Here is an 18825-nt window from a genome sequence, read left to right on the forward strand (position 1 = left end):
TCAACCATATCTGTTGACAATATAATTTCTTTATATATTGATGCTACAACCTGCTACCTTTTACAGCATCTCTATTTCATGGCAATATTTACAAAAACTAAACTAAAACTAGTAATTTCCTATACAAACATGTTTCCTACTATTTATGCATAATAATCATCTGTTCTGTGCGCACGCGTGCACGTGGCGTCATTAAAACAGAGTACAACCACATCTGAAATTACCACTGCACCCCAGGACATGACGTCCATTTTCTCTAGGCCTGAAAAGTGAACATGTTTGTTGACGTATTTGGCCGAAATAATGGTACATGATATAATGGTATTCCACCATGACACCCTATAATGATCAAGCTGGAACTCTCACAGTGGCCCCCTCCCATCTCCCAATGAGCTCAAAAAGGCCTCTCTCTCTCTCTCTCTCTCTTCTCTCTCTCTCTCTCTCTTCTCTCTCTCTCTCTCTCTCTCTCTCTCTCTCTCTCTCTCTCTCTTCTCTCTCTCTCTCCCCCTGTATCTCCCTCTCTTTCTCTGTATCTCTCCCTCCCTCTTTGTATTTCTCTCTCTCTCTCTCTCTCTCTCTCTCTCTCTCTCTCTCTCTCTCTCTCTCTCTAGAGTGCCAAGATAGGTCATGAAAGGCAAAGAGAGGGAAGGAAGAGGCTCTCAGTCTAGATAGGAGCTCATCTGTAAGGTGCGATCAGACCTCTGGTCATTTTTCTGTAATTGTGATCCGTGTAAGTGAAGCGTTTCTGCTCGCTGCCTTTGCGCTGCTGAGTACCTCTCAGCGTTTCTCCGCTCAAGGCGCCCTGTGTATTTGGAGGGGAACTCCAAACGGCTTCTGATCTGGATCTAATCCTGCTGTTTATCTATCTCGCACCTCCTCTATAATTCCCCCCAGCTCCCCACCTTTCCTCCTCCCGGTCTCCCCACACATCAAACAAGAGTAAATATTGGAGCTGTTGTAGAATGTTATTATTTGAGGTGGAGGTATTTCCTGAGTGCTCGCTGCGGGAGAGATGGGACGCTTGGGCCCATGTTTGTGTTGTTGGATTGGGCTTAAAGGGACATTTCACGTATCATACATCATACATCTGAACTTTGTCCCAGTCGTGTGTAGATGATTTGTTTTGATTTGAGTCAGCAAAAACTGTTCACTATATAGGGGTGGGAATCACCAGAGGCCTCACGATACGATACTATCACGATACTTGAGTCACGATACGATAGTATTGCGATACTAAATATATTGCGATATGCTGAGTATTGCGATATTAATATTGTGATATATTGCGATTTATTACTTTTTTTCAACTGCAAAGTAAAACTTTGTCACATGTTTTATCTAATAAAATAAAGTTCAGTCTGTTCATCTCACTTCATTCATTTTTATTGCAGAACATGGTATTTTCACAAGCAGACAGATTTAAACACTGTAATCTGTGTTGCATGTACTTAACTGAATGCATGTGTGTGTGTGTGTGTGTGTGTGTGGTGTGTGTGTGTGTGTGTGTGTGTGTGTGTGTGTGTGTGTGTGTGTGTGTGTGTGTGTGTGACTACTGTACTATTACAGGTATTGAAATGAACAATGCAACTTCCTTATACAAAAAAAAATTAAATATCGATACTTGCTGTCCCTGTATCGATACAGTATCCGCCACGCAAAGTATCGCGATACTACTACGTATCGATTTTTTTCCCCCACCCCTATATATCACTATAAGTAGTATATTAAGCTTACTAACTATATTCCACTAATGATATCCCTCCATAAATCTTTAGGCTGTGCAATTTTTTCATCTGCATTATGTAATTGAGCTGTAATTTATAGACACACACACAAGGACAAATTCAAACTCATTCATTCTCAATATCTTGCAATAAAATTAAGTTGTTGTTTACAGTTTTGGGATATGTGTGTGTGGGCGTATAAAATAAATTAGCTTTGTTTTGTTTGCTTGTTTAGTTGTTTCTGGGGGGGTGGAATGAAAGGAGGAGCAATATGATAACTAAATGTTCGAGGCATCCATTAAAGTTCATTAAAAGTTAAGTTGTGAGCTATTCCATTATTGAGTGCAAAAAGCAAGGGCAACAAATAAATGAAAATACTTTTAAGGTTGGATATCAAGGTTTTAAACTCTGCAACAGAGGGGAGAATCTCAAGCTTTAAGGACTGTTGGAATTCATTCCATGAGCTAGAGGGGCATCTACAGTTTGGAATGTGTGTGTGTGTGTGTGTGTGTGTGTGTGTGTGTGTGTGTGTGTGTGTGTGTGTGTGTGTGTGTGTGTGTGTGTGTGTGTGTGTGTGTTCGGAAGTCTTGGCCATGTACACAAATCCACCATGACTGGTCTGAGAATTGCTGCAATGTCTAAAAGAAAAGCCAAACAAATTGCCAAATATTGCTCTGTCTCAGCTATTATTGGCAGCTTAGCCACGTGGAGAAGGAGATGCTATGTGTACCCTTAAGTGTTCAGTGCTGCTTGGCCCGATACATTTGATTCCCTGTTTATGTAATATAATTTGTGGAACCAAATAAAGTATTAAAGTGTGTGTGTGTGTGTGTGTGTGTGTGTGTGTGTGTGTGTGTGTGTGTGTGTGTGTGTGTGTGTGTGTGTGTGTGTGTGTGTGTGTGTGGTGTGTGTGTGTGTGTGTGTGTGTGTGTGTGTGTGTGAGCATACAAATGTATTAGCGTGTTTTGTTTGTTCGTTTTATTGTTTCTGGGCGAGGGGGGGGGGGGGTGAAATGCAGTTGAGGAGTGATATGAGAACTAAATGTTAAAGTTGCCACCCATTAAATTCATTAAAAAGTTAAGTTGTGAGCTATTCCATTATTAGTGAGTGCACTTTACATTATTGAATTCCGATGAAACAAAATATTTTGGGAGATTGTTGTCACGGTTTACTCTGTTTGATTGATCCTGTGGATCCTCCATCCGCCCCCTCTTGTAATATCCCATTGCATTATGAGTGTCTCACGCATCGACTATGAATCCCCCCTCCGTTACTTTAGAGCGAGCCACGGCGGGGGGTGGTTTAAGAGGCATGCAGGCACACACCCAGAGGCCCGTCGGGACGTGGAGGTCAGATGGGGTCGTGATGATGCAAACGAAACCACCCGCTGCAACAAACCTACGCGTTTCTCCCTCTCAGCCCTTTGAATAAACGCAGCGTAGAGTCAGTGGTATGTGTACATGCCTGAATTGAAGTGATCCAATTAAGCTGCATTTTAATTAGATCTACTGTATAACTGCACATGTATCTGGCTGTCCAGACTGACCCCCGTCCTTTGTATCCTGCCTTTGAGGCGGGGGACGGCAAATAATGTGCTTTTAAACAAGCCAATCAAGATGCACGGCAGCCTAGTTGGACCAGGGTTTTAATGAGGGAATGACCTTAATGAACTTCTCTCTCTCTCTCTCTCTCTCTCTCTCTCTCTCTCTCTCTCTCTCTCTCTCTCTCTCTCTCTCTCTCTCTCTCTCTCTCTCTCTCTCTCTCTCGATGCACTGGGGGACCTCAGGGGCTGATCTGCTGCTCTAGGATTTCAGATTTCAGAAAAATCGGTACGTTGCATATTGCAACTGATGATATATGCAGGCGGTGCGAGGCTGAGTCGGACAATTAAAAGCGGCTTGGTTTAATAAAGCACGACAGACGTCCCCGCGGACCGGCGCTGGACTGGTGGCTGCCGGTTGCGGTAGAACGCTAATCCGGTGAGGGGGGAAAACCCTGGTGGGATTTGTTTACCCAAAACACACAGCTGTTGTGTATCACACAGCGCAGCGTGTGGGGAAATTAATGGCTGTCAAATCAAAGATCAAAAGGGAAGACTATCGAGCCTTATACGTCTTTGGCCTCAGAGCATATTTAAGTCATTATCGCATGCTTTACACAATGTGTATTGACTTCCAAGAGATGGTATGATTGCAGCCAGGCATTCTTGCATAAAGCGTTCACACAAATAGTATTTAGGATGGGGCTGCATGACACTGCCAAGTCAAGAAAACCACTTACTGTGGAATTTAAACAACGTAGAGTGGTCGTATCACTCTCCCCCTGAACTGACAAAAGGCATTCATTCGTGAGGAGCTATGGAAATTGAAACATGATATAATAATGCATCCTTCTCTGTCATGAATGAGGAAACGCTAAGACATTCTTGTTAATTAATTTCTATTCAAATTAGCCTCCTTCTCCTCCTCCTCCTCCTCCTCCTCCTCCTCCTCCTCCTCCTCCTCCTCCTCCTCCTCCTCCTCCTCCTCCTCCTCCTCCTCCTCCTCCTCCTCCTCCTCCTCCTCAGTCTATTTCTAATTAGGAAGACTGTGGCTCAGTACAGTAAGTGGAAACTAACTGCACGCCACCGAGCCGAACCCAAAATGCAGGCTTTTCAAAGGGCCAGGTTGGACCAGAGAGCCATGGGAATTGACAGGGGAGGAGGAGGGGAAGAAGGAATGGGATGATTAGAGAGGCGGGGAGATGAAAACGGACCCTTCTCCACACAAAACCATTACCATAACAATACGTTCCCTCCCGAGAGACGGGGCTGCCGGGGATGAATGTGACTCTGCCGCGTGTTGTGCCGAGTTCTGCAGACTCGCCGAGAATTGCATCCCCCTGTTTTCTCAGCCAGGAAGACCATCACATGTGTGACATTCGCACAGTCGAGCCAAAACAGCCCAAAATATGAGCTGGTAAAACCATTAGATTCCTATCAAACCTTGATTTGAAGTGTCTTTACTGGCCGTATTTACATGGGGTATTGTAACAAATGTTTCTGAAAAACTGATTGTTGCTGTCAAGTAATGCATTGCCTATTATTTCAGCTTAGGTCATTATAAAAATGTATGAAATTCACACTGGCCCAAAATATGTGCTTGGTAAAACCATTTGATTCATAGACCACAAGAAATAAAGTTACAAGGATTTGCGATTGTGGATTTTCATATGTGTATATATATATATGTATAATGTACACATACATATATTCTATAGAGACACTTTTATTAAATAAACACTGTTACCAGCTCATATCTTGGGCTGTTTTGACTCGACTGTGTGAATTTCATACATGGTGATGGTCTTCCTGGCTGAAAAGAAAACAAAGGGAGAGGCAATTCTCGGCGGGGATGCAAATCTGGGCGTAACACCGGCAGCATCGAGCACAGAACCCAGCAATGCCTTTATAGTCCCTGACATTTCCACATTGTTGTTAGGTGGAGATTGTTTTGATCCGCACAAAATGAGTTCACCATATGTTTACCCACCTGCGCCGACTCTGACATCAATAGGCGGACTCATTCGCAGACTTCCAATTTATTTGACAGAACACAATGGAATGAAATTAAATGAAATGAGAGGAGAGAGAGAGAGAGAGAGAGAGAGAGAAGAGAAGAGAGAGAGAGAGAGAGAGAGAGAGTGAGAGAGAGAGAGTCATGGGGAACCGGATGTCCAAACAGGATAAATGCCCTGTTAGAGGGTCGAAAAGAGAGAGAGAGAGACACAGAGTGATGGGAGGAAATGGATGGGTTCACCAGGGGTGAGTAGGCCTAATTGTGATCTTTGAACAGAGGAGACCATGAGTAGTTATCCCCAATTAAAGGCAGCCTTTTTGAGTTCATTAGAAGTCTCTGGCCGCAAGGGAGATTCCACCCTATACCCACACCTCCCTCCCCATCACCCACCCTCTGTCTAGCCCCACCACCACCCTCTGTCTAGCCCCATCACCCACCTCTGTCTAGCCCCACCACCCACCCTCTGTCTAGCCCCATCACCCACCCTCTGTCTAGCCCCATCACCCACCCTCTGTCTAGCCCCACCACCCACCCTCTGTCTAGCCCCATCACCCACCCTCTGTCTAGCCCCATCACCCACCCTCTGTCTAGCCCCATCACCACCCACCCCTCTGTCTAGCCCCACCACCCACCCTCCATCTAGCCCCATCACCACCCCTCTGTCTAGCCCCATCACCCACCCTCTGTCTAGCCCCATCACCCACCCTCTGTCTAGCCCCATCACCACCCACCCTCTGTCTAGCCCCATCACCCACCCTCTGTCTAGCCCATCACCCACCCTCTGTCTAGCCCCATCACCCACCCTCTGTCTAGCCCCACCACCCACCCTCTGTCTAGCCCCATCACCACCCACCTCTGTCTAGCCCCATCACCACCCACCCTCTGTCTAGGCCCATCACCCACCCTCTGTCTAGCCCCATCACCCACCCTCTGTCTAGCCCCATCACCCACCCTCTGTCTAGCCCCACCACCCACCCTCTGTCTAGCCCCACCACCCACCCTCTGTCTAGCCCCACCACCCACCCTCTGTCTAGCTCCATCACCCACCCTCTGTCTAGCCCCACCACCCACCCTCTGTCTAGCTCCATCACCCACCCTCTGTCTAGCCCCACCACCCACCCTCTGTCTAGCCCCATCACCCACCCTCTGTCTAGCCCCACCACCCACCCTCTGTCTAGCCCCATCACCCACCCTCTGTCTAGCCCCACCACCCACCCTCTGTCTAGCTCCATCACCCACCCTCTGTCTAGCCCCACCACCCACCCTCTGTCTAGCCCCACCACCCACCCTCTGTCTAGCCCCATCACCACCCACCCTCTGTCTAGCCCCACCACCCACCCTCTGTCTAGCCCCATCACCCACCCTCTGTCTAGCCCCATCACCCACCCTCTGTCTAGCCCCACCACCCACCCTCTGTCTAGCCCCATCACCCACCCTCTGTCTAGCCCCATCACCACCCTCTGTCTAGCCCCATCACCCACCCTCTGTCTAGCCCCATCACCCACCCTCTGTCTAGCCCCATCACCCACCCTCTGTCTAGCCCCATCACCCACCCTCTGTCTAGCCCCACCACCCACCCTCTGTCTAGCCCCATCACCACCCACCCTCTGTCTAGCCCCATCACCCACCCTCTGTCTAGCCCCATCACCCACCCTCTGTCTAGCCCCATCACCCACCCTCTGTCTAGCCCCATCACCCACCCTCTGTCTAGCCCCACCACCCACCCTCTGTCTAGCCCCATCACCCACCCTCTGTCTAGCTCCATCACCCACCCTCTGTCTAGCCCCATCACCCACCCTCTGTCTAGCCCCATCACCCACCCTCTGTCTAGCCCCACCACCCACCCTCTATCTAGCCCCATCACCCACCCTCCATCTAGCCCCACCACCCACCCTCTGTCTAGCCCCACCACCCACCCTCTGTCTAGCCCCATCACCACCCACCCTCTGTCTAGCCCCACCACCCACCCTCTGTCTAGCCCCATCACCACCCACCCTCTGTCTAGCCCCATCACCCACCCTCTGTCTAGCCCCATCACCCACCCTCTGTCTAGCCCCACCACCCACCCTCTGTCTAGCCCCACCACCACCCACCCTCTGTCTAGCCCCATCACCCACCCTCTGTCTAGCCCCATCACCCACCCTCTGTCTAGCCCCACCACCCACCCTCTGTCTAGCCCCACCATCACCCACCCTCTGTCTAGCCCCATCACCACCCACCCTCTGTCTAGCCCCATCACCCACCCTCTGTCTAGCCCCATCACCCACCCTCTGTCTAGCCCCATCACCCACCCTCTGTCTAGCCCCATCACCACCCACCCTCTGTCTAGCCCCACCACCACCCACCCTCTGTCTAGCCCCACCACCCACCCTCTGTCTAGCCCCATCACCACCCACCCTCTGTCTAGCCCCATCACCACCCACCCTCTGTCTAGCCCCACCACCCACCCTCTGTCTAGCCCCATCACCACCCACCCTCTGTCTAGCCCCACCACCCACCCTCTGTCTAGCCCCATCACCCACCCTCTGTCTAGCCCCACCACCCACCCTCTGTCTAGCCCCATCACCACCCACCCTCTGTCTAGCCCCACCACCCACCCTCTGTCTAGCCCCATCACCCACCCTCTGTCTAGCCCCATCACCCACCCTCTGTCTAGCCCCACCACCACCCACCCTCTGTCTAGCCCCACCACCCACCCTCTGTCTAGCCCCATCACCACCCACCCTCTGTCTAGCCCCATCACCCACCCTCTGTCTAGCCCCATCACCCACCCTCTGTCTAGCCCCATCACCACCCACCCTCTGTCTAGCCCCATCACCCACCCTCTGTCTAGCCCCATCACCACCCACCCTCTGTCTAGCCCCATCACCCACCCTCTGTCTAGCCCCATCACCCACCCTCTGTCTAGCCCCACCACCCACCGTCTGTCTAGCCCCATCACCCACCCACCGTCTGTCTAGCCCCATCACCCACCGTCTGTCTAGCCCCACCACCCACCCTCTGTCTAGCCCCATCACCACCCACCCTCTGTCTAGCCCCATCACCCACCCTCTGTCTAGCCCCATCACCCACCCTCTGTCTAGCCCCACCACCACCCACCCTCTGTCTAGCCCCATCACCCACCCTCTGTCTAGCCCCATCACCACCCACCCTCTGTCTAGCCCCACCACCCACCCTCTGTCTAGCCCCATCACCCACCCTCTGTCTAGCCCCATCACCACCCACCCTCTGTCTAGCCCCACCACCCACCCTCTGTCTAGCCCCACCACCCACCCTCTGTCTAGCCCCATCACCCACCCTCTGTCTAGCCCCACCACCCACCCTCTGTCTAGCCCCACCACCACCCACCCTCTGTCTAGCCCCACCACCCACCCTCTGTCTAGCCCCACCACCCACCCTCTGTCTAGCCCCACCACCACCCACCCTCTGTCTAGCCCCACCACCACCCACCCTCTGTCTAGCCCCATCACCCACCCTCTGTCTAGCCCCACCACCACCCACCCTCTGTCTAGCCCCATCACCCACCCTCTGTCTAGCCCCACCACCACCCACCCTCTGTCTAGCCCCACCACCCACCCTCTGTCTAGCCCCACCACCACCCACCCTCTGTCTAGCCCCATCACCACCCACCCTCTGTCTAGCCCCATCACCCACCCTCTGTCTAGCCCCATCACCACCCACCCTCTGTCTAGCCCCATCACCCACCCTCTGTCTAGCCCCATCACCACCCACCCTCTGTCTAGCCCCATCACCCACCCTCTGTCTAGCCCCATCACCCACCCTCTGTCTAGCCCCACCACCCACCGTCTGTCTAGCCCCATCACCCACCGTCTGTCTAGCCCCACCACCCACCCTCTGTCTAGCCCCACCACCCACCCTCTGTCTAGCAACACCACCCACCCTCTGTCTAGCCCCATCACCACCCACCCTCTGTCTAGCCCCACCACCCACCCTCTGTCTAGCCCCATCACCCACCCTCTGTCTAGCCCCATCACCCACCCTCTGTCTAGCCCCATCACCACCCACCCTCTGTCTAGCCCCACCACCCACCCTCTGTCTAGCCCCATCACCCACCCTCTGTCTAGCCCCATCACCACCCACCCTCTGTCTAGCCCCATCACCCACCCTCTGTCTAGCCCCATCACCCACCCTCCATCTAGCCCCATCACCCACCCTCTGTCTAGCCCCACCACCCACCCTCTATCTAGCCCCATCACCCACCCTCTATCTAGCCCCATCACCACCCACCCTCTGTCTAGCCCCATCACCCACCCTCTGTCTAGCCCCATCACCACCCACCCTCCATCTAGCCCCATCACCCACCCTCTGTCTAGCCCCACCACCCACCCTCTGTCTAGCCCCACCACCCACCCTCTGTCTAGCCCCACCACCCACCCTCTGTCTAGCCCCACCACCACCCACCCTCCATCTAGCCCCACCACCCACCCTCTGTCTAGCCCCACCACCCACCCTCTGTCTAGCCCCACCACCCACCCTCTGTCTAGCCCCACCATCACCCACCCTCCATCTAGCCCCATCACCCACCCTCTGTCTAGCCCCATCACCACCCACCCTCTGTCTAGCCCCATCACCACCCACCCTCTGTCTAGCCCCACCACCCACCCTCTGTCTAGCCCCATCACCCACCCTCTGTCTAGCCCCATCACCCACCCTCTGTCTAGCCCCACCACCCACCCTCTGTCTAGCCCCATCACCCACCCTCTGTCTAGCCCCATCACCCACCCTCTGTCTAGCCCCATCACCACCCACCCTCTGTCTAGCCCCATCACCCACCCTCTGTCTAGCCCCATCACCACCCACCCTCTGTCTAGCCCCATCACCCACCCTCTGTCTAGCCCCATCACCACCCACCCTCTGTCTAGCCCCATCACCACCCACCCTCTGTCTAGCCCCACCACCCACCCTCTGTCTAGCCCCACCACCCACCCGCTTGTTTATGTTGTGGAGGTGAAAGCGTCTCGTCTCTGACTGGCTTGTGTCCTCTGCTCTCAGGTGCTCCAGTGGCTTTGACCGCCATCGACAGGACTGGGTGGACAACAGCTGCCCAGATGAGGTGAGAATTTATTATGAGCATATTAAACTTTATGATGCCATTATAGGTGACGGACGATATACTGCTGGGATGGTGTAAGGCTTGAGTCTCAGTGTGTGTGTGTGTGTGTGTGTGTGTGTGTGTGTGTGTGTGTGTGTGTGTGTGTGTGTGTGTGTGTGTGTGTGTGTGTGTGTGTGTGTGTGTGTGTGCGTGTGTGTGTGTGTGTGTGTATACATGTGTGTGTCTGTCTGTCTGTCTGTCTGTCTGTCTGTCTGTATGTGTGCATGCATGTCTGTGTGTGCATCTGTCTGTATGTCTGTGTGTGCGTGTGTGTGCATGTCTGTCTGTCTGTCTGTCTGTCTGTCTGTCTGTCTGTCTGTCTGTCTGTCTGTCTGTCTGTGTGTGTGTGTGTGTCTGTGTGTCTGTGTGTATGTATGTGTGTACATGTCTGTGTGTGGGTGTGCGTGCATGCATGTGTCTGTGTGTGGGTGTGCGTGCATGCATGTGTCTGTGTGTGTGTCTGTACAACACCAGTCATGAGTAACAGCCAGGATGATGGATGCCCTTGTCCTCCGTGCATGAAGAGCCCTCTCATATCTTCTATCACCCCCCCCCCCACACACACACACACTAGCATGCATAACAAATACTATGGTGTTTTCTTTTTTCTTATTTCTTGCAGACCAAGGACAAAAGCTGTGACATCAACGCCACACAACTATATCCCTTCACCACCACTATTGTCGCCAAGACAACAGCCAGGGGCAAAGAGACCACCGGCGGCAGTGACACTTTCTCCACCTCCCATCCCCCCACTAGTCCCCCGACTGAAGGTACAGTTGACAACCACAGAGTTCTATAACAGACAACATTTTGGGGTGTGGGGTGGAGGGTGGAGGGCCTCGAGCAACAAACGGACACGCCTACACCTAAATTCTAAATTCCTAAATACAGGGGAGGGGTGATGCCCATTTTTTTTTAAACACAGTTCTTTTTTGACTGATGTCCCGCCCCATTTTAAGTGGCGATGATGGTCAACTAAAATCCATGTGCAAAATAACATCAATAAATGCATTCTAACAGGGAACGTTCTGTATTGACCGTATTGGAATTCCTTATCCCAAGCCGAGCATAACATAAGAGCAAAATGGCCACCGTGTGAATATGGTCAATTGTAGGGCAAAGGGGGGGGGGGGGGGGGGCAGGGGCTCAAGCCCCCTTTGGTCTCAACACATCTGTGTACAGCCCTGCGACACCAGACGGCGTCTAAGATAGTAATACGTTCTAAGATAAGTGCTAATGGATGTTTCCCTCTGACGTGAAAAACTCCAGCCAGCGTTCCTTTATCAGGATTGATGTGTATCTCTTTTTACGACATCCGCGAGACGCTCTGCTCCTCTCCAGTTTTGGATGAATATTATATAAAATGTTTTTCCCTCTTAAGCTGAAAACTCACTCCAGCTGGCGCCAGCGAGACGAGGCAGAGCAGCTGTGTTTGTTCCAACTTCTAAACAATGCAGATTTAATTGGGACAAATCTCTCCCGCCTCAAATAAATGCAACCCACACAGACTCGTGTTCAACTTGTTCAGTTGTCTTCGACTCCAAACCATTAGAAAACGGACTCCCTCTTCTCAATGATGAATGTGGCGCCGTCATCAGTGTATTCAGTCATTGTGCTCATTAGCTAAACATAATTTCTCCTGCTTTTTGAACGGCTTCCGGGTTCTTTCACATCACTCTGAAAGAGGAATGTGTTGTATTCGCCTGTTGACAAATGTATCTATAATTGGAAATGAGATTGAGTGCTACTGGCTTTTGTCGGTGCGAATGGAAAGTGACTTTATAATAATTATGATCAAAGATTTTAAACAGATATTGAGGCTGCTCTATTTCCTGCGCCCCATCCACCAAAAATCTCCATTTACATGTAAGAGCTTTCTCTTCAGGGGTCTAATGCCTGCAGGCTTGTTTGTAGGACAGAGGCTGTTCCTGCCATGAATAGAGTCATAGAAGTGGAATGGAGTTTTGGCCTTAGTGTTTACAGATGGTCCTCATAAAGAAAGTATTCATAAGTCTTGCTCAGCGTGTTCTTATTTTCACAAAGAAACGCGTTTAGTGTGATGTTTGGTCAGTTGGGTTTGATTATAATCCATGCCCGCGCAGAGCTGCAACAAATGCAGTTGTAACTGCAGTGTATATATCTTTTCAGAATTCTGAACGTATATGTTCTGTGTGTTCATGGATACACACATAGGCCTATTTCTCAAACTCAGGCTACTTCAATACATATCTTTAAGGAAAGGTGTTTTCGATTACATTGTTGTTAAAATGTGTCGTTTCATGTAGTGGATTGTTGATTGTTCTCTCCGCCTCTGCCTTTAACTCATTCTGCGCCATCGCTTAATGCGCCAGGGGGCGCTATTGCGCCAGAGCTGTAAGTCAATGGGGCGCTTTGTTCACTTGCGAGTGCTTAAAATATATCTTATATTATATCTATGGGTCTAATACACCCGTCGACTGTCAGTGAGTTGCTTCCAGTCAACATCCACGAAACAGATAGTTTTTTCATCTGTACATTTCCGTTTTATACCGTTTTGAATATGAATATAGTTTGAGTGCTTCTGAGTAATTCCAGGGGAAAACGCGATAATAGCCCTTTAGTGGAATACACTAAACACGTTGTCATTTTTCGCCTGATTATCGAATCTTCCTGAAATCAACACTAGATCATCATTATTATCCTTCCTCATGCAAGAATGAAAAGAGCCCTGGACCGCGAGGCTCCCCCGCCACCTCCTGCACCCAACGGCACACAGCCACACACACATACACAGAGACAGCGTCGATCGGGGTAGAAAGAAATATCAGATCAACGATCAAATTTATATATAGTGTTCTTACCTTGTATCTGATGTAATGCAAAAGAAATAATCCAATTATCTGATCGCCATTCCAAATACTGCTCGTGGAGGTCCGTCCCACATTACCGAGCGTTACACATGAATGGGCGGGCGGGGTTACTGTTCCATACCATTGTTGCAAAGGCCTACCTCGCCTGAGCACGTAAACCTGCCCGCACGGCTCAGATCGTCCCAGAACAGAAACTACACCATTTCCAATGGAGTGCAATACCAGCTGGAAGGCGTAGGCGGTGGTATTTGCCCTTTTGCGAGCTCAGACCCATTCCTAATGATAACATTAGGCTGGATGAATTCAAATGACCTATACTCGTGACTGCCGTTGAATGAGTTAATATGAAAAATAAATTAATGCATGTCGTAAAACCAAAGCGGGAGAAGAATCAATCTCTAGATTTCACAAGACTCTTTCTCTCGAACACAGTCCCCCCTCCGGGAGAGTGGGGGGGTCTGTGTTCCTTAAGATAATATGTTATACTGTACCGACCACGCAATTAGTTGAGGCTAACTCAGACCATACTTCAGCATGATCTCAAAGTGATCTGATGCAAATCCCTCCTGAGGGAGACGGGCAGCCGTTTTTTTACTGATGTTATAGGAAACGGTCAAGGTTGTCCTTTCTCTCCCCTGCAGTTTGTTTGCCTCTTACCTGCTGCTCTCTGGGGAGGCCTCAGACTCTCCCGGGTTGCACTGAATGGATCAGATGCCCCTTCCCACCTCATTTCCCTGTTAATGGCTTTCGAGCGATTCATTTATATAAACAGCCGATTTATCTTAATTTAGCTCGTTACAGATGTGGCACTGAGAAACGAAATTATAGGAATCAACCATTCCTGACCTATTCATGTGCATGAATCATCTGGTTAGCGTAATATCCTGTCACTGCACGCACCGCCGTGTCCGATTCATCAACACTAAGAGCCCAATGCACTGTATGTAGATTAGGGGTTTTGGTCCCGTGCTGTATCTGTTACCGCAACTGTTAATTGACAAATGGCGTATGAGGGCTTGGATATGCACCGGGGTAGCAGAAGGGCATACCCGTGGATAATGGGCAACCAATCATCTCAAGCATCCACTCTTGCTTATGAAGAAGGGATGTAACTCACAGTCTGTTGTGATGGAATGATATGTTGTCCCTTACTGTGTGTGTGTGTGTGTGTGTGTGTGTGTGTGTGTGTGTGTGTGTGTGTGTGTGTGTGTGTGTGTGTGTGTGTGTGTGTGTGTGTGTGTGTGTGTGTGTGTGTGTGTGTGTGTGTGTGTGTGTGTGTGTGTGTGTGTGTGTGTTTTCTGATGATGCATGCTCACAATGTGTCGCTTAAAGATGACTGAGGTTCTGGCCTGATCGACCAGTGCAGACGGAGACAGCGATTGTCTAACCTCTTAAGCCTGAGGGGTCCGTTAAGGGGACCCACAATGACATCACGCCATAAATCCATCTCTACAGAATATATGAATTAATGTTGCGTTTTTTTCTCCAAATGTAGCCAAGAGTAAAGACCCTAACCCTGTCAAATCAGCAGTCAAAGTGTATATTGAGTGTATAAATCGCATCTGGCATGTCCCAGTTCGTTGCATGCCGAATAAAGACCTCTAAAGAGGTCCTGCATTATTATTATTATTATTATTATTATTATTATTATTATTATTATTATTATTATTATTATTATTATATTTTCAGCAATATGTTTGTTTAGCAATGGTTTAAAGGGTTATTAGTGAAATATGAGTTAGAGAAATCTAGTCGGAAACAGGCGAATATTGACGCTAGGAAATGCGTGCCGCCATTTTGTTTGAAAAACTACACTACCCAGCTCATGCCAGCCCCTGTCAATCATCTGACTTCTGGATTAAATTGCAGAGAAATTTACATTATAAAAAAAGTAACTGTACTTACAGTACATTTCATTCACGGTTTGTGAATCACACCTGGTGATACTAAATCTAGATTGAACTCTGCCATTGGAAAGGGGAGATTTGGCCCAATCCATAGATGTGCGACTTGGCCATAGTAAGGTCATTTATAGGCCTGATATTCTATATTCTATAATCATATTTCAAATTGCATGTGTACGGATCAGTACTGTCTCTACACAATATCCTGTTTAATCATCATTACATTTTTCATGTCTGGTCATTTTTAGCATGGTGTTATTCACCGTCAAAAATATTTTCAAAAATTTAAAGAAATGTATATTCTCCTTTGGTTCATCACGATTTACTCAAGCCTAGTAACAGACACAATATTGCCGACACTGGGAATACATTCCATGAGATCCCTAGATGTCCCTAGATACCAAGAACATGCAAATTGCCTTGTAGAAGTGGAGCAATCTACACGTACGTGCGACTTCTGTTCATTGATTTCAGCTCGGCGTTTAACACCATCATCCCCTCCAAGCTGATCTCCAAGCTCCATGACCTTGGCATCGACCCGTCCCTCTACAACTGGATACTGGACTTCCTGACCGACAGACCTCAGCATGTCAGACTGGACAGCCTCAAGTCCTCCACTCTCATCCTGAGCACTGGTGTACTGCAGGGCTGCGTGCTGAGCCCTCTTCTCTACTCCCTCTTCACCCACGACTGCAAACCGGTGCATGGCTCAAACACCATTGTCAAGTTTGCAGACAACACCACCGTGGTGGGACTAGTCAGCAACAATGACGAGTCGGCATACAGAGAGGAGGTCCAGTACCTAGCTCTGTGGTGTGCTAACAACAACCTGGCCCTCAACACCAAAAAAACGAAGGAGCAGCGGTCAGGTGGCGTAGCGGAGATTGTGCTCGTCACCAATGCAAGAGGCTGCGGTCTCGACTCCCGGAGAGTCAGCATTGCCTTGGCTTGGGCTGATCGCTATACTAACTCGTTTGGCTGAGTTAGAGGGAGGGAAGCCGTGGGTGGGTCCTGGGCGTTGTGGACAGCGACCCCTACAGTTCGGTCGGGGCGCCTGCACAGCGAGGGTAGGATCTGGAGAAAGGTAGTGTGACCTTCCACACGTTACACTCTCCCAGTGAGAATCTGCGTGGCTAGGCTGCGTCTATGCCTTCTACAACGCTGTTGTTCGGTTTCCGGGTTCCTCTGATTGGCCACTAAGCCCACGTGACCCTACGCTAGCACGCCCCCGTTATGGCTGAGAGTAGTGGCAGGCAGAGAGCCTTGCTACTACTAGCCGAGTGATGAATGAAAATGTATCTGTTTCACCTAACAACACTATTGCTCCGTGATCATAGCCATCCATCTCTAAAGCTAACCACTATTTGTAAAAGCCACAACCACGTTACCATATGTAATAATGTAAATCATTGTGTCGTTGTACATATTGTGTATACACCGTTAGAAGCTAACGTAGCTTAGCTTGGTAGCTATTGTTGTGCTAACGCCATACGCCGACACCCAGCTTGTTAGCCAGCATGAATGCCCGATTTTGTATACCCTTGTCCTCACAAGTATTCTGCCATGGAACTTATGGACATGACAATACTACAATAGTAGTAGTTATAAGGTGTTTGATCATTGTGTCGTTGTACATATTGTGTATACACCGTTAGAAGCTAACGATAGCTATGAGCTAACTAACGCTACAAGCTCAAACACCCTACAACCACCACTATTGTCGCGTCCACAAGCTCTCCCGGCAGAACACCCGCGAGGACAAAGGCACAAAGAGGAGAGAACCACCCCAAATCGGGCACTCATGCCGGCCAACAAGCGACCTGCGTCTATGCCTTCTACATCGGGCATTCATGCTGGCTAACAAGCTGGGTGTCGGCGTATGGCGTTAGCACAACAATAGCTACCAAGCTAAGCTACGTTAGCTTCTAACGGTGTATACACAATATGTACAACGAGACAATGATTTGCATTATTACATATGGTAACGTGGTTGTGGCTTTTACAAATAGTGATAGCTTTAGAGATGGATGGCTATGATCACGGAGCAATAGTGTTGTTAGGTGAAACAGATACATTTTCATTCATCACTCGGCTAGTAGTAGCATCTGCCTGCCACTACTCTCAGCCATAAGGGGGGCGTGCTAGCGTAGGGTCACGTGGGCTTAGTGGCCAATCAGAGGAACCCGGAAACCGAACAGCGTTGTAGAAGGCATACACGCGGCCAGGCTGGCTGCCGGCTGGCTGCACATGTGTCGGAGGAAAGCATGTGACAGTCTCCGGCCTCCCGAACCAACAGTAGGGGGGGGTGCGCAACAACCAGGAAGGGGGTTGGGAATTGGCATAATGACTAACAGTGGGATGGGAGAAAAATCGGAAAAAAGGAGGGGGGAAAAAGATAATAAAAAAAAATTAAATAAACGAAGGAGATAGTGGTGGACTTCAGGAAAAATAAAACAGGCACGCACAGCCCCATCCACATCAATGGAGAGGAGGTTGAGCGTGTCTGTAGTTTCAAATTCCTGGGAGTCCACATCTCTGAGGACCTGTCCTGGACCACCAACACCTCGACCCTGGTCAAGAAGGCCCACAAGCGCCTCTTTTTCCTGAGGAAGTTGGCCAAACTCCACCTATCCCCTCCCGTGCTAGTGAACTTTTATCGCTGTACGATTGAGAGCATCCTCACCACCTGCATCTCAGTCTGGTACGGCAACTGCACCGTTAAGGACCGGAAATCACTGCAGAGGGTAGTGAAAATAGCCCAACGCATCACCAAGACCCCACTCCCCCCCATCTCATCAATCTATGAGAAGCGGTGCTCACGGAGAGCACGGAACATCATCAAAGACGCTTCTCACCCCAACCATGGACTGTCCAGCCTCCCAGGCAGAACCAACAGGACCACATAGTTTCTTCCCCTCAGCTGTCAGACTTCTGAATCAAAACTCTACATAGCCCACTGCACCTCACTGTATACCTGTGTATATAGCCATAGCTTATGTAGACTTTATTTTAATGATTATTTTTGATTATATTTTGTATTGTATTTTGTATTGTATATTTTTCACCATTTCACATTGTGCTAACCATTGCACTTTACTGTACAGTTTTTTATTTATATGTGTTTTATATTGCAACTGACTGTTGATTGTCACATCCTGATTAGACGTACAAAATCTCGTTGCACTGTCTTGTACTGTGTAATGACAATAAAGTGAATCTAATCTAAAAATGGACCTTGTAGAAGTGGAGCAATCTTCCATTTACTTAGGTATGTATTTTTAGGCGGATTTTCAGAAAATAGGGCTAGGGCTTAAGAAGTCAAAGGTGACTCAGAGGAGAATACTGCTCGGTTTAACAAGTTACAAGTGATATTCCTCTGGTCTAGTTCAGTGTAATCCATCAATATTTGTAAATGTGAACAACGCTCTCCCAAAGGACAGAGGACAACAAGCAGGAGGGGTCATCAAAGTGTAAGATCTGAGTCCATTCATGCGAAGCCACACAAAGTGGGTATAATAGTTTGAAAGACTGGCCATTGACCCCTGGATTAGCACTACCCAATGTAAATGCCCTACCACTCAAGGGAGCATCGTGAATATGGGCGCATGAATGTGTTTTAATTTATTTTAATGGTAAGTGGACTGCATTTATATAGTGCTTTTACCCAAATCGCTA

General features: G+C 49.3%; 1 protein-coding gene across 1 annotated transcript in view; it reads left to right on the plus strand.

Moving 5' to 3' along the window:
* LOC311237876 (plexin domain-containing protein 2-like) overlaps positions 1-18825 on the plus strand; it is a gene marked incomplete at its 5' end in the record, with an annotated part of 135945 nt that overhangs the window by 78222 nt on the left and 38898 nt on the right. The window contains 2 exons of the mRNA XM_084325851.1: positions 10295-10355; positions 11017-11167. Coding sequence (XP_084181977.1) covers positions 10295-10355; positions 11017-11167 — 212 coding nt within the window. The remainder of the gene's footprint in view (positions 1-10294; positions 10356-11016; positions 11168-18825) is intronic.

This window comes from Notolepis coatsorum (assembly GCF_963971535.1).
Source record: "Notolepis coatsorum genome assembly, chromosome: 12".
Classification (NCBI taxonomy): Eukaryota; Metazoa; Chordata; class Actinopteri; order Aulopiformes; family Paralepididae; genus Notolepis; species Notolepis coatsorum.